The sequence below is a fragment of the Bos indicus x Bos taurus genome, chromosome 15, assembly GCF_003369695.1.
Source record: "Bos indicus x Bos taurus breed Angus x Brahman F1 hybrid chromosome 15, Bos_hybrid_MaternalHap_v2.0, whole genome shotgun sequence".
In the NCBI taxonomy this organism is placed as follows: Eukaryota; Metazoa; Chordata; class Mammalia; order Artiodactyla; family Bovidae; genus Bos; species Bos indicus x Bos taurus.
The window spans coordinates 62,342,866-62,369,700 of NC_040090.1; the positions used below are offsets into that span (position 1 = coordinate 62,342,866).

The 26,835-nt window shown below is 38.7% G+C and overlaps 1 protein-coding gene across 4 annotated transcripts in view; it reads right to left on the reverse strand.

The window, feature by feature from the left end:
• The window catches only part of SIK2 (salt inducible kinase 2), a 129,758-nt gene that overhangs the window by 90,682 nt on the left and 12,241 nt on the right, over positions 1 to 26,835 (reverse strand). For all 4 annotated transcript variants that reach the window (XR_003514747.1, XM_027563784.1, XM_027563785.1 and 1 more), the window contains exons 2-3: positions 25,446 to 25,562; positions 22,629 to 22,692 (exon numbers count right to left, since the gene is read on the reverse strand). Coding sequence is in view for 3 of the 4 variants with exons in the window: in XM_027563784.1 (XP_027419585.1) it covers positions 22,629 to 22,692; positions 25,446 to 25,562 (181 nt within the window). In the remaining variant the exon portion in view is untranslated. The remainder of the gene's footprint in view (positions 1 to 22,628; positions 22,693 to 25,445; positions 25,563 to 26,835) is intronic.

Genomic DNA, 26,835 nt, shown 5'->3' on the forward strand with positions numbered 1-26,835 from the left:
CTCCCCTGTCCCTGGGATTCTCCAGGCAAGAACACTGGAGTGGGTTGCCATTTCCTTCTCCAATGAATGAAAGTGAAAAGTGAAAGTGAAGTCGCTCAGTTGTGTCAGACTCTTAGCCACCCCATGGACTGCAGCCTACCAGGCTCCTCTGTCCATGGGATTTTCCAGGCAAGAGTACTGGAGTGGGGTGCCATTGCCTTCTCCAGCATTGGTCAACAGAAAGGGCCTAATCCTTCTCTACAATGCCCGACCACACATCTTACAACCAACGCTTCAAAAGTTGAACAAACCAGGCTGTCAAGATTTGCCTCATCCTCCATATTTACCTGACCCCTCACCAACAGACTACTGCTTACTTCTTCAAGTATCTTGACAACTTTTTGCAAGAAAAATGCTTCCACAGCCAGCAGGAGGCAGAAAATGCTTTGCAAGAGTTTGTTGAAGCCCGAGGCACAGATTTTTATGCTACAGGAATAAACAAACTTATTTCTCATTGGTAAAAATGTGTTGATTGTAATGGTTTCTATTTTGATTAATAAAGATGTGCTTGGAACCTAGTTATAATGATTTAAAATTCACGATCTGAAACTGCAATTACGTTTGCACCAACCTAATATATGGTTACTGAGTTTAACTCCTCATGCTGCAAATATTATCCTTGCTTGTTATGACTGCTTTGTCCTGACTTTCTACAGAACTTTTCTTGTACTTACTAATAGCACTTATCACATACCATATTCTTGCATAGCTGTATCTTTAATTCTCTCTTTAGGCAGTACTCTCTCCCTCAAATATCTAGGTAAGATATCTGATAATTATTTCTTAAGTGAAAGTCATTTAGCTGAGTCCAACTCTGTGATGCCATGAACTATACAGTCCATGGAATTCTCCAGCCCAGAATACTAGAGTTGGGTAGCCTCTCCCTTCTCCAGGGGATCTTCCCAACCCAGGGATAGAACCTAGATTTCCCACATTGCAGGCAAATTCTTTACCAGCTGCACCACAAGGGAAGCCCATGAATACTGGAGTGGGTAGCCTATCCCTTCTCCAGCGGATCTTTCTGACCTGGGAATCGAACTGGGGTCTCCTGCATTGCAGGCAGATTCTTTACCAACTGAGCTATCAGGGAAGCCTAATTATTTCTTAATCCACAGCCAAATAAATGGTCCAAAATAGGACAAAGAAGAAAAGAAAAAAGGTTATAATACTTTATTGCTTACTTTGCTAATAGTGAACTGACATATTTATTTTTTAAAATCCTGATATTTAGTTAAAAGCAAATCTACTAAAAATTATTGAACACAGGACCAAAAGAGATTATTCTACTGGCTTCAAGATGGCAAACTGAGAACTGGCCAGTTTCCCCTTCCTACATCAAATCTTGGAAATGAAAAAAAATTAATTAGTGGTTAACTGAAGATTAGAAACTGGAAATATTCTGTGATTGACAACAGACTAAATCAAATTAAAAAGAAAAATCAAGGGTAAGGTCAATATGGATCTTCAAAGGTAATAGAGACACAAACAGCCACAGAATTATCAGTGTACCATGCTCAAAGGTGGAATATAGGAATACAAGAGGCCAAGGGATCCTCAACAGCATTATGAGTTGGAATACTACAGTGGGAATACAACGGCCTGTATTCCCATGTATTGTATTCTGTATTCCCCTGGCAGTGACAGAGGGTATATGACCCCACAAGGGAGTGATTTGTACAAGATCTTAAAGAGACAGGGCAGTGTCCTGGGTGAATGGTGATACCTAGAAAGAAAACGAAGTGTTCATTCCCAGTAGATCAGCCACAAGGATAGTTAGTCCAGAAATATTCTATCCACTCGTTAACTCTCACAGAAAATTGAGTGAAAACTCCAACGGCAGATTTTAGCCCTTTTCTCAAGCAAGCTGTGTAAACAGAGGCAGAAAAGAATCTAACAAGGAATTTCAATGATAAAAATACATATGCAATCAAAGAATGAGCAAATGCATGAGGAATTTAAATCCCATTTAGGATATGAAACAAGCTCAATGAACACACCTAAAGAAAGAGTTAAAAATACAATCAGAATAGAATTTTAAAATAAATACATTTACTTCTGTTTCTAGCCATAAAAAAATAACAGGGACCAGATGTACCCTTTATTTATAACAACTAGAAAATTGGTCAAAACATATAAAACAACTGTGTTCAGACACAGGACTACAGGCAACATAAGCCTATGATTCCTAGGAGGGGAAACAAACGAGCTGAGGCCAACCATCTCCTAACTCTCTGTGTGGAGGTACACACTGAACTTCACAGCAGGGGCAGACATCCCAAGCAGAGCATGGATGTCTTGCAGAGTAGAGGAGACAGAAATGAGATTTAAGAAGTCTCAGGTTTCTGGAAGATGCAGCGTTCAGTTCTGGAGAGAAGGGAGTGATGCAGAAGAAAAAAGAAAAAAAGCTCACAAATCTGCTATTAAGTCTTTGTTAAATTCTAAGATATGTGTGTACAGGATGAAATTCTACAAGGGGCAAGGAATGACTGGGGTACTGTGACTAAATAGTTCCCAGAGCCACACAGGGCTGAGAATCATTCAAATTCCCAACATCCGAAGTGGAGAGTTCTCACTGATCATTCAAGGCATTCAACTAGGGACCTTAGTCGTGAGGCTAAACTGTCTCTGGCAAAAAGGTTATATTCTAAAACCCACTCTAACAAAACTTGGAAAGATCAAAGAGAACTATAACTAACGTAATTGTTGTTCAGTCACCCAGCTGAGTCTGACTCTTTGCGACCCAATGGACTGCAACACGCCAGACCTCCCTGTCCCTCACCATATCCTAAAGTTTGCCCAAGTTCATGTCCATTGTATCAGCAATGCCATCCACCCATCCTCTGATGCCCTCTTCTTCTTCTGCCCTCAATCCTTCCCAGCCTCGGGGACTTTTCCAATGAGTCAACTGTTCACATCAGTTCAGTTTAGTTGCTCAGTCATGTCCGACTCTTTGTGACCCCATGGACTGCAGCCTGCCAGGCCTCCCTGGCCATCACCAACTCCCAGAGTTTACTCAAACTCATGTCCAAGTGAGTCGGTGATGCCATCCAATCATCTCATCCTCTGTCATCCCCTTCTCCTCCCACCTTCAATCTTTCCCAGCATCAGGGTCTTTTCAAATGAGTCAGCTCTTCACATCAGGTGGCCAAAGTATTGGAGTTTCAGCTTCAGCATCAGTCCTTCCAATGAACAGTCAGGACTGATTTCATTTAGGATGGACTGGTTGGATCTCCTTGCTGTCCAAGGGACTCTCAAGGGCCTTCTCCCAACAATAGTTCAAAAGCATCTATTCTTCGGCACTCAGCTTTCTTTATGGTCCAACTCTCACATCCATACATGACTATTGGAAAAACCATAGCTTTGACTAGACGGATCTTTGTTGGCAAAGTAATGTCTCTGCTTTTTAATATGCTGTCTAAGTTGGTCATAACTTTTCTTCCAAGGAGCAAGAGTCTTTTAATTTCATGGCTGTAGTCACCATCTGCAGTGATTTTGGAGCCCCCAAAAATAAAGTCTGTCACTGTTTCCATTGCTTCCCCATCTAGAAGGCAATGGCACCCCACTCCAGTACTCTTGCTTGGAAAATCCCATGGACGGAGGAGCCTGGTAGGCTGCAGTCCATGGGGTCTCTAAGAGTCAGACACGACTGAGCGACTTCACTTTCACCTTTCATTTTCATGCACTGGAGAAGGAAATGGCAACCCACTTCAGTGTTCTTGCCTGGAGAATCCCAGGGATGGCTGAGCCTGGTGGGCTGCTGTCTATGGGATCGCACAGAGTCGGACACGACTGAAGTGACTTAGCAGCAGCAGACGGGACTGGATGCCATGATCTTAGTTTTCTGAATGTTGAGTCTGAAACCAACTTTTTCACTCTCCTCTTTCACTTTCATCAAGAGGCTCTTTAGTTCTTCTTCACCTTCTGTCATAAGGGTGGTGTCATCTGCATATCTGAGGTCACTGATATTTCTCCCAGCAATCTTGATTCCAGCTTGTGCTTCATCCAGCCTGGCATTTCGCATGATGTACTCTGCATATATGTTAAATAAGCAGGGTGACAATATACAGCTTTGATGTACTCCTTTCCCAATATGGAACCAGTCTGTTATTTTATGTCCAGTTCTAACTGTTGCTTCCTGACTTGCATACAAATTTCTCAGGAGGCAGGTCAGGTGGTCTGGTATTCCCATCTCTTAAAGAATTTTCCAGTTTATTGTGATCCACACAAAGGCTTTGGCATAGTCATTAAAGCAGAAGTAGATGTTTTTTCTGGAACTTTCTTGCTTTTTTGATGATCCAACAGATAACTAAAATACTGGAGCTTCAGCTTCAGTATCAGTCCTTTCAATGAGTATTCAGGGTTGATTTCCCTTAAGAATGACTTGGTGGATCTCCTTGCTGTCCAAAGGACTTTCAGGAGTCTTCTCCAACACCACAGTGCAAAGGCATCAATTCTTTGGCATTCTGCCTTCTTTATGGTCCAGCTCTCACAACCATACATGACCAATGGGAAGACCACAGCCTTGACTAACATAATTGTCTACCAAATATCAATATGTTTTTAAAAAGACAACAAAATCCAGAGAATAGACAATGTCAAGTTCACAATGTCTAGCATCCAACAGAAGAAAAAAAAAAAAAGCACTAGACATAACAAAAAGCAGGAAAATGTAACCTATAGCCAAGAGAAAATCATGATAGAAAACAGACCCAGAAATGATATAAATGATGGAATTATCAAACAATAACAATAAAAGTGTTATTTTAATTTGCTCAAGTATTTAAAGGAAAACATAGCAATGAGAAAAAAAGTAACATAGAGAGGAAAGTATATAGGTTTAAAATCTTTCCAGATATAAGGCAATAAATCACATCTAAGAAAAAAGAATAGGAAACGGGAAAAAGAACCCATTATATTAATAGAACTTGGAAACAAAAAGTTTAATTGTTGAATTACAAACCTCAACTGACTGGAGACACCTGAAGCCTCAGCAATGGAAAACACCTTGAATGAATATTACTGACCCATAAGAACTACCCCCAAATTCTGGAACTGATGGCACAAGGAACTCTGAAAGTTGGTATGAGTGAAGCTGAAATAAAGGTGATCAGTTGAAGATGTTTTAAGAAGCAATTCAATCCCCAAATCTTCTCATTCTCCACTCCAGCAGAAATCTAGAGGCTTAGTCTCTTATGAGACTAAAACAGAGGGTTCCTAACTATAAGGATACTAGGCATAGCTGAGGACAGGGACACCACACTGAAAATGTGGTGGCCGTTTAGTCACTAAATCGTGGCCACCTCTTGCGATCCCATGGACTGTACTGTAGCCTGCCAGGCTCCTCTGTCCATGGGATTTCCGGAGTACTAAATAAACAGATGACCACTGGATACTGACAGGCCTTAGACTTCCTTACCTATGAGGTAACCAGGTTTTTACCTTGTGGGTAAAAGACTGGAAGAATCTTCTCATGGGACTGTCAACTCAAGAGTGAAGATATAAACATCGTGTATCTCCAATAAACGACACATACAGAGAAAAACTGGAGGAAAATTCATAACTGACAAACCCCATCCACTGGCTTAGTTTCCAGCCAGCCTCTTAGTTCCTTGTTCTTGTCAGGAATTGACAACTAAATATGCCTAGTAATCATATAGAAAAAAAGTTTCCTAACATCAAATATATAGACCAAAACTTACAAACCAACAGAAGAAAGTCAACTTGAAGGAAAAAAGGAGAAGAAAAGATACTAAAATTATTGTTGCCCTTAGAGATCTGAGACATTGCAAAATCATCAAATAAGAAATAGGTGTTCTTTTTAAAAAACAATCAGGGAAAGAAATAAAGACATTAAAAATATGACAGCAAAAGAAAGGTTGGAAGAAAATGTGTAAAATCTCCCAGAATGCAAAGCAAAAAAGACAAAAACATTGGTATTAGGAGAATAAGCCAAGGGCCAGTTCAGAAGGATTAATATCTGAATAACAGGCATTTGTGAGAGAGAAAATCAGGGAAGAAAATTATCAACTAAGTAATTTAGAGCCATTTCCTAGAACCCAAAGCATGAGTTTCCAGGTTAAAAGGGCCCACCGATAGCCCAGTACCAAGAAGTGGGCTTCCCTTGTGGCTCAGGCAGTAAAGAACCTGCCTGCAATGCAAGAGACTCAGGTTTGATTCCTGGGTCCGTAAGTCCCCTGGAGAAGGGAATGGCAACCCACTCCAGTATTCTTGCCTGGAGAATTCCATGGACAGAAGAGCCTGGTGCGCTACAGTGTATGAGGTCGCAAAGAGTCAGGTATGACTGAGCAATTAATACATGAAGTAAAACAGACTTACACTAGGGCACATCAAAGTGAAATTTCAGAAGACTAGGGATCAAGAGAAGTCTTACAAGCTCACAGACAGAAAACAATAATTCTCAACAAAGTATCAGGAATTGGATCACTCAAAGTTTTTCAAAAGCAATCCTGGAAACTACAAGATAATGGAACCATGCCCTCATTACTCTGAAGGGAAAGTATTTAATTCTATTCCAAGACAAACTATTAAAAATTTGGCAGACACACAAAATCTCAAGGCAAGTAAAGTGAAAGTCACTCAGCTGTGTCCAACTCATGTGACCCCATGGACTATACACAGTCCATGGCATTCTCCACACCAGAATCCTGGAATGGGGAGCTGATTCCTTCTCCAGGGGATCTTCCCAACCCAGGGATTGAGCCCAGTTCTCCCGCACTGTAGGTGGGTTCTTTACCAGTTGAGCCAGGCATGTATGGTTTCAAACAATTTACTACACACTCTTTCTTCAGGTTTCTGCTCAAATATGTATCAGAGAGGGTTTCCTGGACCACCTTTCATAAAAGAACAAATCTAACCCTAATCCTATGCTCCTTACCTTCTCTGAAACACTGACATAGTACATTTTCTTTCAGTCCTCCCAACCTGAAACACTCTCAGTAAAATATAAGGTTCAAGAGGGCAAGGACTATATGGTCACTGATGTGTTCTGAGCACTTAGAACTACATCTGATATACAACAGACTCTCTCTAAACAATATATTGCTCTGACAGAAATTAAAAAATAACTTTTCAGAAGTGGACAATGGAGCAACAGCAGTCAGACTATCTATTCATGTATGAGGATAAAATGTAGGCATTTTCAGAAATACAAGGTCTCAATGGTCTCTTTCAGCAACCTCTTTCTGAAAGCAGAAAGAATATTCTCCAAAAGGGGAAGGGAATATCATTCTCTATGTGGACTAAGGTTTCCCCATTTATCCTAAGTAGGAAATCTCTCTCTCTTTCCACCTAATCAGCAAATAAATTTACTTCTAGTGTTAAGTGTTAGTCACTCAGTCGTGCCTGACTTTGGGACCCCATGGACTGCAGCCCACCTCTGTCCATGGGATTTTCCAGGCAAGGATACTGGAGTGGGTTGCCATTTCCTACCCTAGGGGATTGTCCCGACCCAGGGATTGAACCCAGGTCTTCTGCACTGCAGGCAGATTCTTTACCATCTGAGCTATGAGGGAAGCCACCAAATCTATCTCTGGTTCTCCCCTTTCACAAACAGCTTTCTCTGAATTAATTCAGTCTTATTGAAATTCCTGAAAACAACGATTGCCACTTAAAAGAAATTCATGCTTAAAGAAACAGAAAATACAGACTGCCAAAAGCCTCACATTAACAGGAATGGGCTGGGTATGGTTCTGGCCAAGATCAGGACAGCCGATGCTTCTCTCTCCCTGCACTGTAGCTGAGCTGCGGCCACAGCTGCCAGGCATGAGCGAAGCTCACTGCTCACAACACAGAAGGTCAGCTTTGAGCCGTAACTAAAGGCAAGCTGCCAATAATCAGCAGGAGATAGCTGAAATTAATATAGAAGTTAACAGGAAAACTGGACTGCTTTTCAGAAACTTGTCTATTCAATTAAGGCCTGTTACACTTGTATTTCCAAATATACGAAGCTTAAAAGCCATTTACTTAATCATCTCTGACAAATCCATTTCATTCATTAAATGCTCTGAAAACTCTGTTTCTTAAGATTTACAAACATCAGCTTTTTAGACCCAGAAAAATGACTGTTCACTCTACTGCAGTGGTCAAGTCACTTATTTCTTTTTTCTTTTTCAATTCCCCGTACAAGTTATAGGATCAAGCGTACAGCACTTGGTAAACATGCACAATCTCCTCATTTCTGGATGACGCTGAGGTTCGGAAATGTTACATGGCTTGCTCCATGATGTTTATATTACAAGTAAGACCTAGGATTAGCACACAGACCTCACTTGGGATTTTTCTTTTGATGTCTGACCAAATTTTAAAAAGGTGATGGGAGACAAACAGCAACTTTTTGAATTATGAATCATGCTGACTCTTTCATGCAGTTAGTAGTTCCTAAAAGTTAACTAGAAAAATGTACAAGTAATCCAATTAGATAAGGTAACTATGTTCATGAATCAAATAAAAATCCAAAAGAAAATATCCTAAGTTTTATACCCAAGGACAGGCTAACTTTATCTGTCTGAACTTAACATTTGCATACCCCTTCTGAACTGTACATTGGTTTAATATCTTTCTACACTGATATCTACCATCCACAGGTACATGAAAGCAACATTTGCCTATACATCTGCATAATAGATTATGTCCAGTTAATTAAGCTCATAAAACACATGATGAGCTGCAACTGGAAAGGCAGACAGGGGGCTAAATCATTATATCAATTCTATATGAACTCTTGATTTTGCACACTGAAGGCAATGGGGAAGAACAGAACTATTTTAAGCAGAAAACTGACAAGGATCAGATCTACATTTTAGAAAGATCATTCTGACAGCAACATGGAAGATGGATTAGATGAGGGACAAATTTGGAGGTGAAGAGACTTTAGGCTGCTCAAGTTATTAAAGTGAGAAATGATGAAGGTCAAAAGTAAAGCCCTGATGGAAGACACTGGAGAGGTTAAGGACACATTTAAGCACTACTGCACCTGGGACCCTAGTTAATAATTTTAAAACCCAAAGAATGAAAACTTAAATTCTGGAATTATAAAGTAAGGAAAACCTTCACAATTTATTTAAACTTATAATAAAAGGCAAATGAACAATTTTTCAAACATTACCTTTATGCTGTTAAGATAACCAAAGGCTGCAAAAATTGTCACTTAGGGTGTCTGAGTAACCACGTGTCTAAAGGTATTTTGGCTAAAACAAAGCCCCTTTTCAGTCACCAGAGCCAGCATCCTAACACATTTCCACTGAAAGGGAAAGACAGGAAATGAATCAATAAAGCTCAGGCATATGCTTGGCCTTGAAAGATACAGAATATCAAGGAGCAGAAATTTGAAAACAAAGGCCCTGAATAATTTAATCACCAGGCCGTAATCTGCTGACTGCTGGTCTAATTGTTTGAACAGTGCCCAAAGTGTCCGACAAGGTGACCACCCTAAGATTTTGCACCTTTTTCTGTGGGTAAATAAATGGACAAACATGAGAAATAGTTCTGAAGAATGCAGGAATCTTGAGTAACTTTCATTAATCACACACTTAATTCCAAAGGAAAATTTCAGAGTCAAAACCTTATAAATAACTCTAGGCTCTCTTCAGCAAATTCATTTGCCATTACATACTTCACCCTACTAGATTAAGAAAATAATATCCTTTAGAGGTGTGCACTAACTGCTATATAAGAATTGAAAAACAAAAATTACTCAGATTAAATTTTTTAACTCTTATCATTTTACTCCCAAATAGGTTATTTTAGGGACGTGGGAGTTGGAAGAAAGAATGTAACTATGGGGTGGTAACTACCAGTAACTACTCAAAAACTGCTCAGTACACTAGAGGAAGCCAATTTTCTCCCTTGATTCAGTTAGCATTTCCTCATTCATGTTTATTTCTTGAAGAGTAGTCCAACAGCAAACTTCTTTCAAAATCTGAACAAAGAAGTACCTTCAGACTACTTCACCTGGCAGTGTTCTCCTGTTGGCTGCACTGAGTAAATAAGGTGTATAAGGTCAAAGTAGACTATTACACCATTCATCCGACAGGTGTTTATAGAATGCTGGGTATTGTGCTAAGTTCTCAGCAGGAGCTTACAATCTAGCAGAGATAAAAAGATACATAAGAAGCCCTTCAATAATAATGAAAGGCAGTATGTAGGCAAATTTTATTTTTTTATTTTTTTATGTAGGCAAATTTTAAAGTGAGTTATACAGGAAAGAGATTGAAATGCTTTCAAAAGAGGAAATCAGTGTAGACAGACTTTATTGAGGAGATGGAATTTCAACTAGGCCTTTAAAAAAGACAAGACTTGAATATGTAGAGTGAAAAGAATTGTTCCTGGGCTCCAGGTCAACGAGAACACAGATCTGGAATCAGAAATTCACACGTTCTATTTTGAGAATCAAAATGAAGATTAGCCTAGTTATGGGTTTTGTGGTCATTAGCTTAGTAAGAAGTCCACCAGCCAGTTTCCAAAGTACTGAAGACAAGGGTTCAAATTCTTCCTACTTCCATTAAAGGCAAGGAGGGAACACAGGACCAGAACAACACAGCAGCTCTATCAAGGAGAACAGTTCCATACACCATTGTGGACAAAACTGTTACATGCTTTGCCTGTTTCTAGTTTTAATGATCATTTAATTCATTATGATTAAATCAATTACATCCTTCAAGATTCAATTAATTGACATGCTTAAGGGGATGAGGGGGAGGGCTCAGAATCCTTCAGGCAGAAGAAACAGTAATGTGCAATGACACTGTGACAGAAGAAGCTTGTTAAATTCAAAAAAACTTTAAGAAGGCACATAACCAGTTAGTACACTGGGGTCATTCACAGCCCAGGCTCTCAAGTCACACTCCGGCTTCAAGCCTTGGTTATGTTGATTATTTGCTTGTGTGCTGTGTGACTTGGGCAAACTGTGTAACCTGTTTCTCAGTATCCTCTGTCGTAAAATGGAAATATTAGTGGTCCCTATCTTATAAGGTTTTTGAGAGGACAAAGTGACACAGTAAATGAACAGCATAATGTCCAACACATGGCCAATGTCCAAGGAGCGACAGTCTTTGTTGTAATTGTTTTTAAGGCTCAGACACAGCACGTAATCATCTTTACTGGCCTTGTTAAAGTTCCTGGACTTTATTCCAAAAACAATGGAAGCCTCTGAAAAGTTTTATCAGTTCTAATTGGATTTTGGTTTTAAAAAGATGGCTTACTTAGTACCTGCTATTAGAAACCTCAAAGGAAAAATTTATTCTAGAATTTACTACCAGATAATGTTTTTCTTTCTTTGAAGAATAGGTATCTTTTTTTTTAGATAAAATTCTGTAGAGGGCTACATCTTATTTTTATCTGACAGCCAGAAAGCTTAGAGCCTAACCGGAAGCTGTTAGGCCCTTCCTGCTTCTGTATTTGTGTTCTCCTCTTTCACTTTCCACAGCTGTTTTATAGGTATTCTGATTCAGTTCTTTATTCTTGTTTCTGTTTTAGAATGATTGCTTTTGTATTATTTTCATTTAAAGCTATTTCAATCATCTGCGGAATAAGGTGCAATCTAATTAACCAAACAAAAATTAAGGGCATAAAGACCTGTAGCCTCATAACGCATGAATCATGCACTGTAGACGCATTCTCAGCATGCCACCAAAATCACTCTTTTGGCCTAAACCTAGTCAGATGAGGCAAGAAAACCAGATGGCGCAGGAAACCTCTCTCTATGCAAAGGAGTGGGTGAGGAGAGACGAAGACCCAAGGCCTTTCCCGAATGAGCAGGGCAGTCAGGGCAGTCAGCGCCGGAAGCACACGGGAACCTGCAAGCGGCGAGGTGTCGCGAGCTACGCACAGACTCAAGGTTAGAGTTTTTATTTTTCATATACGCATGGTTTTTCTCCCAAAAGTACTTCACCCTCGTCTTAACCTTCAGCTGCTCCACTGCTCTGTTTCTTGGCTCATGAGACTCCTTTGTTGCTTCACTCATCTCGCTTCTGAACTCGGATCTCACGGTTAGCCACCTTAACGCTGATCCCACTGGCCACTGGAACGTGTGCGGGCCTCTGGCCTCGTCCCCTCCCGGCACCCAGCCTGGCTCATTCACGGTGTCCACTGTTTCCCCTCCCGGGTTGGAAAGCACTGCTCATTGGGAGTCTACCATGAAGGCGCTCCCACAGAGCTAATGATCGACACTTTCATTCATCCCCTGGCTGTCATAATGAACACCACCAGCGGCTCTGAACCCTTCCCCACACCACAGTCTTATGGGTTGTTCTTTCCCTGATGTCTCACTTGCTACACTACAGAATTAAGTCTATTCTATACAAACAAACTCATCTTCCTTCTATGTCCCCCAAAGTGCCTTTGTAGCCATGTCCTTGGTCCAAGCTTTAATTCTCACTGAGCGCGCACCCCTGCACACCTTCTCAGAGGAGGAGGAATTCCTCTCCTCTAAGCCGACCATTCCCTCTGTGCTCCTCATCCCGCTGTTCCTTGTCTAACCTGGGACCTTGTTTCACCAACTGTTTCTTCTTTCCTATCTGTATTCTTTTCTTTCCTAGCTTCTTCAAACACTAAGACCACCACCACAAACCGTGACACATACTGAATTCTACAGACCCCAATTTATCCCTCAGTTTTTTCCTTTTCTCCTTTCTACCTTAAAAAAGCCTCAAAAAAAGTTTCATAATACCTTTCTCCCTTTTCTCACCATCCATAAGTCCATAACCTTTTGAAATTTGGCTTTATTTCCCAATTTATTGAAAAGTACTCTCTTCAAAGCACTGATGATCTCTCTTCCTTTTTTTGACCAAAAACACTTTACTAAATTGGCTTTCACCTTCATCCTTTCAAACTTAGGCCAAGTAAAAAATAAACATCACACACACATTAGTTTTTTCCAACTTTGCTGTTGTTGTTGTTTAGTTGCTAAGTCATGTCCGACTCTCTTGCGACCCCCTGGACTCTAGCCCCCCAGGTGTCTACTGGATTTTCCAGGTAAGAATACTGGAATAGCTTGCCATTTTTTTTTCCAACTGATGATCTCTTAATGACCAAACATATTCCTCTTCATTCTAAACTTCTCTCTTGTCTAATAAGGACAGAAACTATCCTCACTTTGCAACACACTCTTCTACTTCACTAAGTCCATTTTACTAACCTGCCTTCATAATAAAAACTCAATTTTTAGCTGCCTTCTCTCTGAGGTCTCATTATTAATTAAAGCTTCACTCATACTTCTATAGATAATTCTTAAATCTATACCTATGTTACCAAACCTCCCCCCCGCCCTTTTTTTTTGAGAGAAACGATTTAGTGAGCTATAATTTGCATTACAACAAAATGTAAATTTTTAGGCAGTGATTTAGATAAGTTCTGATCATGGTATACTCCGTATAACCACTACTCAAAACAAAAATCAACATTTCCACTACTCGAGACAGTTGGCTCTTACCCCTTTCTAGTCGACTTTCCCCTCTCCCCAGAAACAATGAAAAGAGACAACCACTTTTCAACCTCATTACACATTTATTAGTGTTGCCTGTTCTAGAACTTCACGTAAGGAGGACCATAACAGTATAAACTCTTTTCTGTCTAGCTTCTTTTGCTCAGCATAACGTAGGATTTGTTTATGTTGTTGCATGTATAAGTAGTTCATTCCTTTTCACTGCTGTGTCATCATCCACTGTATTCCTATATACATAATTTGTTTTGGATACATTTTCTTCTAGATGGACATTTGGGTTGCTCCTGTTTGTGAAAAAGGTTGCTATGAATATTCTTGTACAATCATTTTATGAACATTTGTTTTCATTTTTCTAGAGTAAATACCTAGGAATGGAATGGCTCAGTAACAGGGTAGATACATGCTTAACTTTCTAAAAAACTGAATAATAGTTATTCTGATTTGCTATACATCACATTAGACTCTCATTGGCAATATATGAGAATATTAGCTGCTTCATATTCTCACTAGTGGCTGACTTTATTTTTTGGAGCTCCAAAATCACTACAGATGGTGACTGCAGCCATGAAATTAAAAGATGCTTGCTCTTTGTAAGAAAAGTTATGACCAACCTAGACAGCATATTAAAAAGCAGAGACATTAATTTGCCAACAAAGGTCCATATAATCAGGGCTATGGTTTTTCCAGTGGTCATGTATGGATGTGAGAGTTGGACTATAAAGAAAGCTGAGTGCCAAAGATTGATGCTTTTGAACTATGGTGTTGGAGAAGACTCTTCAGAGTCCCTTGGACAGCAAGGAGATCCAACCAGTCCATCCTAAAGGATATCAGTCTTGTGTGTTCATTGGAAGGACTGATGTTGAAGCTGAAACTCCAATACTTTGGCCACCTGATGCCAAGAGCTGACTCATTGGAAGAGACCCTGATGCTGGGAAAGATTGAGGGCAGGAAGAGAATGGGACGACAGAGGATGAGATGGTTGGATGGCATCACCGACCCAAAGGACAGGAGTTTGGGTGGATTCCAGGAGTTGGTGATGGAGAGGGAAGCCTGGCGTGCTGCAGTCAATAGGGTCGCAAAGAGTAGGACATGACTGAGCGACTGAACTGAATTGAACTGATTCTCACTAACATTTACTATAATCTTTAAAATGTAAAATATTCTAGTTGATATGTAATGTTATCTCACTGTGACTTTTAATTTGCATTTCTCTGGTGATTAATTATGTTGAGAAATTTTTCAAGTGCTTATTGACCATTAATATATCTTCTTTTGTGAAGTGCTTGGTTGTAGTTTTTGCACATTGTTAAATTGGGTTGTTTGTCTTTTTTCTGTTGAATTTAAGTTCTCTTTTGAATGTCATTTGCTTCTATATCTTCAACTGCCAACAGCTCACATCAAACTAGATGTCCTGATGTTATCTCTGACAGCACATTTAAAATCTAATTTGTAAATTTCTAGTTGGGAACCAGGTCTCTCTATTGCTGTCATCCCACATCACAAATATTCTTCAAACACATCTGCTTTAAAATGTAACTCTCTCTGTTTTCCTCTCTTGTGAACTGACAGATTATAATTACTAATGTATAGACTCAGGAACTGCATGGTTCAAATTGAGACTTTCCCACATACTTGCTGTGTAGGGCTTCCCTGGTGGCTCAGAGGTTAAAGCGTCTGCCTGCATTGTGGGAGACCTGGGTTCCATCCCTGGGTCAGGAAGATCCCCTGGAGAAGGAAATGGCAGCCCGCTCCAGTATTCTTGCCTGGAGAATCCCATGGATGGAGGAGCCTGGTGGGCTACAGTCCATGGGGTCGCAAAGAGTCAGACACGACTGAACAACTTAACTTTCTTTAACTTTCTTTACTTTCTATGGAAAAATTACTGAATCTTTCCGTGCCTATCTTATTATACAAGGTTTTTGTGAGGCTTAAATAAATAATTCATATAAAGTACTTTAAATAGCACCCAATGAAAAGGAGTACTCAATAAATGCTGTTATTTAGGAAATATCTCTTGCCTAAAATCTTTTCTCAAGAATCTGACAGTTCAGTTCATTCAGTCACTCAGTCGTGTCCGACTCTTTGCAACCCCATGAACTGCAGCATGCCAGGCTTCCCTTTCCATTGAACTCATGTCCATTGAGTCGGTGATGCCATCCAACCACCTCATCCTCTGTCGTCCCCTTCTCCTCCTGCCTTCAGTCTTTCCCAGCATCAGGGTTTTTTCAAATGAGTCAGTTCTTTGTATCAGGTGGCCAAAATATTGGAGCTTCAGCTTCAGCATCAGTCCTTCCAATGAATATTTAGAACTGATTTTCTTTAGGATTGACTGGTTGGATCTCCTTGAAGTCCAAGGGACTCTCAAAGAGTCTTCTCCAACACCACAGTTCAAAAGCATCAATTCTTCAGCACTCAGCTTTCTTTATAGTCCAACTCTCACATCCATACATGACTACTGGAAAAACCATAGCCTTGACTAGACAGACCTTTGTTGGCAAAGTAATGTCTCTGCTTTCAATACGCTGTCTAGGTTGGTCACAACTTTTCTTACAAGGAGGAAGCATCTTTTAATTTATAGCTGAAGTCACCATCTGCAGTGATTTTGGAACCCAAAAAAATAAAGTCTGACACTGTTTCCACTGTTTCCCCATCTATTTCCCATGAAGTGATGGGACCAGATGCCATGATCTTAGTTTTCTGAATGTTGAGCTTTAAGCCAACTTTTTCACTCTCCTCTTTCACTTGCATCAAGAGGCTCTTCAGTTTTTCTTCGTTTTCTGCCGTAAGGGTGGTGTCATCTGCATATCTGAGATTATTGATATTTCTCCTAGCAATCTTGATTCCAGCTTGTGCTTCATCCAGCCCAGCATTTCGCATGATGTACTCTGCATATAAGTTCTGCATATAAGAATCTGACAACTAACATCTTAATCTAGGCATTCAGCCTCCTATCTCTAGACAATAAAATAATCTCCTAGATGGCTTCTTTCCTCCTTTACTTCACACTACATACCCCTGTTGGATTTATCTTCCTAAGCAAGACCTCACACAGATAACTACCTTTTGGCTCATCATCACCTTTTGGCTCACAGCTGCCCACTCTAACAAATCATCCTAACCCTTTATCAAAACACTCAAGGTTTTTCACAACTGACCCTACACACCTCTCTAACATATGCTACTTACTTATAGGAGTAGGTAAAGAATTCAAGAAGTATTCAAAAAACTGTGCCTTAAACAGAAAAAGCCAGAAGCTGCAATATAATCATATTACTTAGGAAAATGGAAGCAAATCTGATTAATCAGCTGAAAGAAGTGCAAGTAGCAGCCCCTGTGAAAGAGAAATAGGTGTGGAGAAGAGGATGGAAAACTGGCGTTTTTTCGTAACAAATTTGGCAGAATTATTTAACTTCTTACCCAAGTACATGTTTAACTTTTATAAAAATAAAACTTGTAAGACAGAAAGATACAGACCAAGAAAGATGGAAAGAAAGAGATGGAAGAAGAGAGGGAGGGAGGGAAGAAGGAAGGAAGACTGATTATTAACTGAGGCAACTGGTTATCCATAACTAAGGATCATCTGTGGACCTATGTAAGGAATAACTGGACACATTCATTTACTTAGTGGAGCTACCCTATTTTCAGACTGAAGTCTGAATTTTATCCAATAAGTAATAGGAAGGTAAGTAACGATTAAACAACACAGTAGTAATATAATAAAACTAATAGTTGGGGAAGATTAAACAGGAAGTATATCAGAAATGTACTTGACTGGAAAAGAAAGAGAGGGTGATAAAATATGAGGTCTTCATAATTGAAATGAGGTGATGAAAGCCTAGATAAGGGTGATGACTGTGGAAAACAGGATTTAATTTTCAAGTTATTTTCCAAGAACACAAAGTATGACTTGCTGGTAACCTTTAAACTAAGGGAATGGGAAAAAAAAAAAAAAAAAGGTGTGTGTTGTGGGGAGAACACAGGGACTTCCCTGGTGGTCCAGTAGTTAGAATTTACCTTCCAATGCAAAGGATGTGGGTTCAATTTCTGGTCATGCAACCAAGATCCCACATGCCGCAGGACAACTAAGCCCGTGTCCCACAACTAGGGAAAGCCTATGGGCCCCAGTGAAGACACACCAGCAGCCAAAAAAAAAGAAAAAAAAAAAAGCCCACAATGCCCTCCAGCACAGAGGAGGCGCTAAAGGTGTATTTGTAAAGAGTAACCTCAATATTATAAACATGAACAATAGATTTTAACATATAGTTCTTCATACATAGTTCGACATCACATTTGTGTCATCTAAAACAGACTGAAAAGGTTTTCAGCTCAGAATCGACTGGGAATGTTATATATATATTTTCACTACTTGATTAATATTCTATGGACTGCATCTTCTCACTTCTATTTTACTGTCCTCATGGGTACCACATGAGAAACTGGCTTTGCTTGCAACTACTTAAATCTACAGCTTACTGTGTCTTATCTTCCGTATTTACTCTGGCCATTTTACATTCAAAATAAAATTTCTATATTAAAAATCTCAAAATTATGCTTCAATTTATATAAAACAATGTGACCCAACTTTAATCATCAAAGGTCTTAGCAAGAAGGAGTAACTGAGAATTTTCCATTTTCATAAAAATGACATCTAACACATAATAGCCATTTCTCTCTAGTTTATCAATAAAACTGCAGCCTAAAGCTTGAAAAAATATTCCAATGAATAAAGATTTCAAAGTCCTTCCCTTGACCCCATTGCCCTTCTCAACTCCCTTCTCCCACCTATTTTGCCCTCTCTTTGTGAAGAAGAAATCCTTTTAAGAGCTGTGTATTTGGCTCTCTCCGGTTTTCTTCTCTCATTTGCTCTTCAACATAGCTTTGGCTAATTCAATGCTTAAATGTCACTCCTCATCTTTCTTGACTCCCAGCAGCATCTGATACAGATGCTCACCCTGTCCTCCTGAAAACACTTAATTCATGTGTTGGTTTCCAGGACACTGCATTCTCTTGGTTTTCTTTTCTTCTTTGCTGGTTCTTCCTATTTTTCCAAGTTTTTAATGTCTGACTGCCTCAGGGATGAGACATTGGTCTCTTTCCTAATATTCAATATTTGGGTGGTTTTCATCTGTCAAGAAGTCCTACTGATTCTACTCATCCAAAACAGACCATTAGCATACTTAGCACCATGCACACTTCTGCTACCCTGGTCTGAGCCATCATTATCTCTCCTACCTGGGCTCCCATTCCCATCCTTGCTCACTATTATCTACTGCTCACTACTATCTATTCATTGCAGCCAGTGATGCTATAAAAATATTAACTTCCATGGTAGTCCAGTGGCTAAGACTATGTGCTTCCTATGAGGGGGCATGGGTTTGATACCTGGTTGGGGAATTAGATCCCACAAGCTCTTGTTGTTGTTGTTCAGTTGTTGTTGTTGTCCAGTTGCTCAGTCATGTCTGACTCTCTGAGACCCCATGGACTGCAGCATGCCAGACTTCCCTGTGCTTCACCATCTCCCAGAGCTTGCTCAAACTCATGTCCATTGAGTCAGTGAAGCCATCCAACCATCTCATCCTCTGTCGTCCCCTTCTCCTCCTGCCTTCAATCTTTCCCAGCATCAGGTCTTTTCAAATGAGTCGGCTCTTTGCATCAGGTGGCCATAGTACTGGAGCTTCAGCTTCAGCATCAGTCCTTCCACTGAATATTCAGGACTGATCTCCTTCAGGATGGACTGGTTTGCTCTCCTTGCAGTCCAAGGGACTCTCAAGAGTCTTCTCCAACACCACAGTTCAAAAGCATCAATTCTTTAGTACTCAGCTTTCTGTACAGTCCAACTCTCACATTCATACATGACTACTGGAAAAACCATAGCTTTGACTATACAGATCTTTCTTGGCCCACAAGCTCTGGGATGCAGCATAAAAAAAAAAAACATATGTGTGTATGCATATATATATAAATTAGATGCAATCACTTCTTTGCTCAAATACCTCTTGAATGGTTCTCTAATTTTATTGAAGGTAAGAATCACAATCCTTACATGGTCTGCAAAGCTCCCAAATCTGCCCCACTGCTGCCTCACCTCTACCTTTCTGATCTTGTCTGACCTTCCTACTGTTCCTCCTTGCTGGCTCCTCCCTCTTGCTTGCTTCTTTCCAGTTGCACTGGCCTCCCTGCTACTCCTTGAACACACCAAGCACACTGCTGCCTCAGTACCTTTGCATTTACTCCTTCCTCTACTGGGATCTCTCTCATTTCCCTACATCTACATGACTGCTTTCAAGTCTTGGCTCAAATGTCAGCAAGGCCTTTCCTGACCACTCTATCTCATACCACAAACAACTCTCCCACTCCACATGCCCCCTTCCTTCCTTTCTATTTTTATAGCATGTACTACCACCTAGTATACTATATACAATATACTTATTTTGCATATTGTCTCTCTCTCCACAATAAAACCTAAGGTTCCTAAGATAAGGAATTTTTGTCTGTTTTCCTTATTGGGGAATTTTTCCCACACAGAAGAGTCTGTGGTATACAGTCAGTTTTCAATAAAGATTTCTTGAAAGACAATTAACATGGGGTAGCCAGCACTGTAAACTAGACTTTTTTGGCTTCAAGCCCACACAATTGTATTAAAACATCAGTTAAGAAGCTTCTAGTTGAAACAAATAGCTAAAGAATTTAAATAACTTGAAGACAGAGAAATAATAATAGCCATCCAAAATGAAATGCAGAGAGAAAGAGGAATTTTCTAAATTAGAATCGGTGAACAGCGGGAGGACTTTAAACAGCCCAATATATGCGTAATTGGAGTCTCTGAAGAAAAAGCCAGAAGAATAATGACTGAAAATTTAATGAATTTCATGAAAAATTAACATTCACAAATTTAAGAGGCAACAAACAGCAAACCTAAGAATCACGAAGAAAACCATACAAAGGCACATCATAATCAAACTGTTAAAAACAGTGATAAACAGAAAATCTTAGGAGCAGCCAGGGGAAAAGAGCACACTTTATATATGAGATACAAAGGAAAAAAATGACAGCAGACTTCTTGTCAGAAATAATGCAAAAGAGAAGACAGTGGGGCAACATCTTTAAAGCACTGAAGGAAAAAAGTCAGCCTAGAATTACATATCCAGTACAAGTGTCATTTAAAAACAGACAAAATAAGGATTATTTTAGATACACAAAAGCTGAAAGATTTCATCAACAGACCCGCTCTGTAAGAAATGCTAAATGAAGTCCTTCAGGCAGAAGAAAAATGATGCCAGATAAAAGTATGTATCCAAATAAAAGAATAAAGATGAGAAAACATGTATCCACATATGGGGATGTGTCAATGGTAAGTCCACTAGTAAATGTATGAGTTTTAAAAATAATGAAATCTCTTTAAAACATAATTAAATTTTTAAACAAAAACGACGACACTGCATTTTGTGTTTTATCAAACAGGTATAAATAAAACGTATGACAGGACAATAAAGGCAAGGAGGCATTGAACAGAAGTATATCATCAAGGACTTCTCTGGTGATTCAGTGATTAAGAACCTGCCTTGCAATGCAGGGGTTCGATCCCTGGGCCAACTAAGATGCCATGGGACAACTAAGTTTGCGTGCACAACTTCTGAGCCCACGCCCCCACATGACGCAATGAAGATCTCAGGTGCTGCAACAAAGACCTGACACAGCCAAATTAGTTAACTAATTAAAAAAAGAAGAAGTATATTATTTTAAGGTTCTCGCTAGTGGTAAAGAACCCACCTGCCAATGCAGGAGATGCAAGGGATGTGGGTTCAACCCCTGGATCGGGAAGATCTCCTGCAGGAGGAAACGGCAACCCACTCCAGTATTCTTGCCTGGAAAATCTCGTCAACACAGGAGCCTGACAGGCTACAGTCCATGAGGTTGCAAAGAGTTGGACAGGACTGAGTGACTGAGCATAGTAATATATACTATATGTTAAGCGGTGAATATTATTTGACGGTAGTCTCTAAGTTAAAGACTTACACATGAATGTTCACAGTGATTCATGTATAGTAGCCAAAAACTGAAGCCAACTGAAATGTCCATCCACATACAAATGGATAAGCAACCCGGGGTATACTTACAAAATTATATACAACCTACAATAAAATGAAATGATACACTGATAAGTGCAACTAAATGGAGGGACCTTAAAATAATTATACTGAGAGAAAGCAGCCAGATGAAGAAAAGGTACAGACTACATGAGTACCTTTAAACTGCAGAAGAAATAATCTATAGTGACAGAAAACACATCAGTGCTTGCCTAGTGGTGAAGTGGGGCAAGAGAGATTACAAAGGGTTACGAAGAAACTTTGGGAAGTGATGATTATCTTGATGGCGGTGATGGTTTCTTTCACACGTGTGTCTGAAAACTTATTAAACTGTTCACATTAAGTACACACAATTTATTGTATGTGAAGTCCTCAATAAAGCTATTTCAAAAACAATTTTGGACTTAGGTTAAAAAACCAAATATTTAGACTATTTAGGGTGTTCTTATTCCATAAAGGAACAATAAAATAGATGAAAGCTAGAACCAATAAAATAGTTATAATTTTAAGAGTTAGAATGGGTCATACAAACCAATTAATCAAATACTTTTTATTAAGAAATAAAGAAACTGTGAGTCCCAGAGAGGTTTAGTGACTTTCCAGAGACCTACAGCTAAAGCTAACAGCCACAACAGCAGGGACTGTTATTTAGGTCACCACTGTATCCCCTACACCTAGTACAATGTCTGAGACATAGTACAAGCTCAATAAATATTTGTTGACTTATCTTTTACCCGGTAAAGAAAGTAAAAAGGAAGATTAAAAGAATCTCCTTTGCAGTATGACTGAAAGTTTCCCTCAACTTTGATTTTCCAATCTCTTTAACACAGATGAGAGAATTAAGCAATAGCTTTAATATCATAAATACAAGAGAACAAATTATATTCCATATTTTTAGCTTACTGTATATTTTATTATAATACTTTAAAATTTCTAATTCACATTAGCAACTTTTAAGCAAGTAGGAGAATTAATAGAAAATACTCTATTCGAAAAGCTTACTGACATTTTTCAAATTAAAAGATTGAAAGAAATGTGCTTACCAAAAATTTCTCCATTTTTGGCATATTCTGTCACAAGGTACAACATGCTTTTGGTTTCCATTACCTATTGATAAGTAATTCCATATTAGTTTGACAGGAAAAGATTGCTATTTACTACAACATTCTGTGAAACCATTGTTGTTTAGTCACTAAATCATGTTCAACTTTGCGACTCCATGAACTGTAGCTCGCCAGGCTACTCTGTCCATAGGATATTCCAGGCAAGAATAATGGAATGTGTTGCCATTTCCTTATCTAGGGGATCTTCCTGACCCACAGATTGAACCTGCATCTCCTGCATTGGCAGGTGGATTCTTTACTACTGAGCCACCAGGGAAGCCCTCTATGGAATTACCTAAATTAAAACAACTAATAAAAGCATCAAGTTATAGACGATTCGGAAGCTGGTGATGTTTATAAGACTGACAATATCCTTATCCTAATACTTTTGTGAAAACTCTAGATTGTGCGTCTTCCAACGTGGTTTACAACCAGCAGCGGCAGCACTGCCCAGACGCCTGTTAGAAGCATAAACTCTCAGACCCCATGCCAGACCTACCGATACAGGTTTACACTTTCACCACACCTTCAGGTGACTATCATTCTCATTCAAGTTTGAAAAATACTGATACACGTAATAGGAGTTTTGAAGAACAACTTTTTAACCTCCTCACTGACTTTTCTAGCTGTGTTATATGGTAGATTATGATTAAGAAACGAATAATAAAATAGAGCTGTTAATCTGACCTATAACCTAGCTAATCTGTCACAGTGTGGTAATCCTCTTACTACACTTTCACGTTTTTACAAAGTACTGTTATTTTAAAACATTGTTCAAAATCTTCTTCTACAGTTCCACTGCAATACATTTTTATTTACATTAGTTTTTCTAAATCTAGAAAGGAACATACATACTGGCACATGCTAGTAAATGTAATATTTAACTACTATCTACTGAAAGGCTAAAAACCAATTTTGCTCTAACATTCGGATTTAAGACTGTTCCTAAAACAGGCTAGAAAACTAAGGGCTACCTACAATCTGGGTCTAAACAAGTCAAACAGTAAATCAATGTAACTGATTACTGGAGTTCAAATAAACACAGAATTATCGTGTGAATCATGGCAGCTTTTGGTTTGTTTGCTTTGTTTATTAATTGAAGTATAGTTGAAGAATCACAGTAGTCTTAACCTCAGTTTGGGCTATGGTTCATCAGACTTCTAAGCATGTGATTAGTTTATTACAAGCATCCTCTTTAGGGAAAAAAAAAACAGCTTAAAGGGAGAAGTACTCTGATATAAATTTGATTTAAGAGACCCTCTGCAGTTTAGAACCTTAGGAATTGTTTTGAGTGGCACATACACCATAGTCTCTCATTCTCAGCTAACGGAAATGCTCTCCAACAGTTTCCACAAGGTTTAAACTCAAAATCTCTCTCAATAAAGCCAAATATGTATATGTATGTATGTGTACATGTAAATGTACACATACACACATATGTAGATGTATTTATGAATATATACATGCAGAGACACAAACTGTATACTTGCGCCATTTTATAAATACATACATTATAAAATGAACACAAGAAGATAAATAGAAAAGATAAACAGAATTGGAGCTTCTAATTTTTTTTTACTATACCCCGAGGGACACTTGTGCTAACCAATCTGAGTGCACAGAGTAGTGTTCTGGGCTTCCCAGGTGGCGCTAGTGGTAAAGCACACACCTGCCAATGCAGGAGACGTAAGAAACGTGGGTTCGATCCCTGGGTCTGAAAGATCTCCTGGAGGAGGGCATGGCAACCCACTCCGGTATTCTTGCCTGGAGAATCCCATGGACAGGGGAGTCTGGTGGGCTACAGCCCACAGGGTCACACAGAGTTGGACATGACTGAAGTGCCTTAGCACGCATGCATGCAAAAGTGTGTTGGCTCTAGCTCACGGAGGGAGAAAACGGCTCTTTTAAACCAATTTCTGCAGTGCAAAAATACTCCTACCAGCACTGATTCTGAGCTATCAGCATGTTAACTGACTCACAAAACTTCTGAAAATTTGACAATCAGCTCCCACAGCAAGTATAGGCTGAGCACAGCACATCTCTAAGGTCACACACTGCACTTTGGAGAGCAAAGTTATAGACTAGCAAGCACACTATAATATTTTAGCTTAAAAATAGTTTTCTAATATAAAAATTCTAAATATTAATAGAAATATAAAACATTTTGTATTACATTACCATTCTTAAGCATAAATTACTCTTTAGAAATCTGAGAAAAATCTTCCTTTTAAAAAGCATGGCTTACACTTGAAACTCATGCAGTTTATTTTACAAAAATTATACCTTAATAAGGTTAATTTTTTTTAAACAAAGGATTTGCTTTACCTGATAAAAGAACCCTCTTTCAAATAAAGACTTGACTTTAGGTATTATAATGTATGTCACTAAAGTAATAGTCTATTTTAGCCTTTGTAGTTTATATAATATAAACAGCATTATTTTTTAAATAAGCAAAACTGTTGTATCCATTAAACCACCCACCGCCAAAACCCAGCAGGTTTAAGCAGATTATCATAAATGCACAACTACAAACTTTGAAAGTACATAACTTACAGTCTGAGAGACAACTGAAAATTAAGCTGGGAGTAGTTTTTATTTCCTAATTTTTAAATATAGAGAAATGGAAACATTCATATTAATAAAAGCATATAATTATCTTTTTAGAGACTGAAAAAACTAACATAAAAGAGAAAAATGATGATGTAAAATAGAGTTCTGAATGTGAGAAGCATGGAGAAGTATAAAGTTAAGTCATACCTGATAAAGTTTGATTATGTGAGGGTGGTCTAACAGTTTCATTATTTTTACTTCTCGGTAGATTTTCTCAAGGTTCACTTCATCCAGCTGAGATTTATCTATTATTTTTATCGCCACCTGCATCCCAGACACAAATAAATACAATTAGTGTAAAAAGGTTAACATTTTCCAGTTATAAATTTTTTAAATAAATGACATCTAAGACTCTACCAGTAGGTAGGTCCCCATGACAATGATGATAACTAGTTTAAATTCAATGCTCATTCATGCATCTTACTGTCTCAAACATCTGCCACGTATAAGGCGCTGTGGCAGATTTTGCTTGGCAGTGTTTTTAATGTGGTATGATGAATAACCCTTTAAAGCTTTATTTTAATGTGTTATGAAAAATAATAACCCTTTAAAGTTTTACTTTAATAAAACATAATTCTCTTTTTGTACAACAGTTAACTCCTTACTCCATTTAAAAACTGAAGAAATAAAATCTCAGCAATTTCAACAAGTCATCATCTCATTGCAAAGTACCTATAAACAAATCATCAACCAAATAGAAGATAGTTTCTATGATAACTGAAATTCAATTTGTCTAGAAAAGCAAATGACAGGTTCCAAAACATACAGACTTTTCTGGAAAAAAAAAAAAAAACCTAAGTATAAATAATTAAAATCCAACTACTTGAAAAATGCCAATTGGATTAAATTTTGTTTTAAAAATCAAGTGCAAAACTTCAAATGTTAGTAATTATATGAAATTTTTACTTAAAGGAATCTGATTTTCAAAAAACATGGCCTCTTCCTGTCATAGCCTCACAGAATAATTTGAAGGAGATGCATCTGAAGGTGAATAACTAGGCAGTCATAAAACAACAACTGTGCAATTTTTTTCATGGAACTAAAAATAACTATTTTTTTTTAAATTTCAGTAGGCATTTAGTTAGGAAATAAGTCATTGACTTAAATAAAACTTTCAGATAACTGGGAACCACCCAAACTTAATTATAGTAAGTTCTGAAGAAATTCTGAAATGTACTTCACATTCTACCCAAAAGTATTCTGAACATAATTCAGGTTTTATGTTGTTGTTTCAGGATAATTTTAGTATCAATTCTTGCATTGCTGGCTTCCCAGGTAGCACTAGTGGTAAAGAACCTGCCTGCCAATGCAAGAGACATAAGAGCTGTGGGTTCAATCCCTGGGTCAGGAAGATTCCCTGGAGGAGGGTACGGCAACCCACTCCAGTATTCCTGCCTGCCGAATCCCAAGGACAGAGAAACTCGGTGGACTACAGTCCAGAGAATCACACAGAGTTGCACACGACTCAAGTGACACAGCACAACAATCATTTTACTGCCATAACATTTAGAGCTCCTAAAAAGTAACCAAGATAATT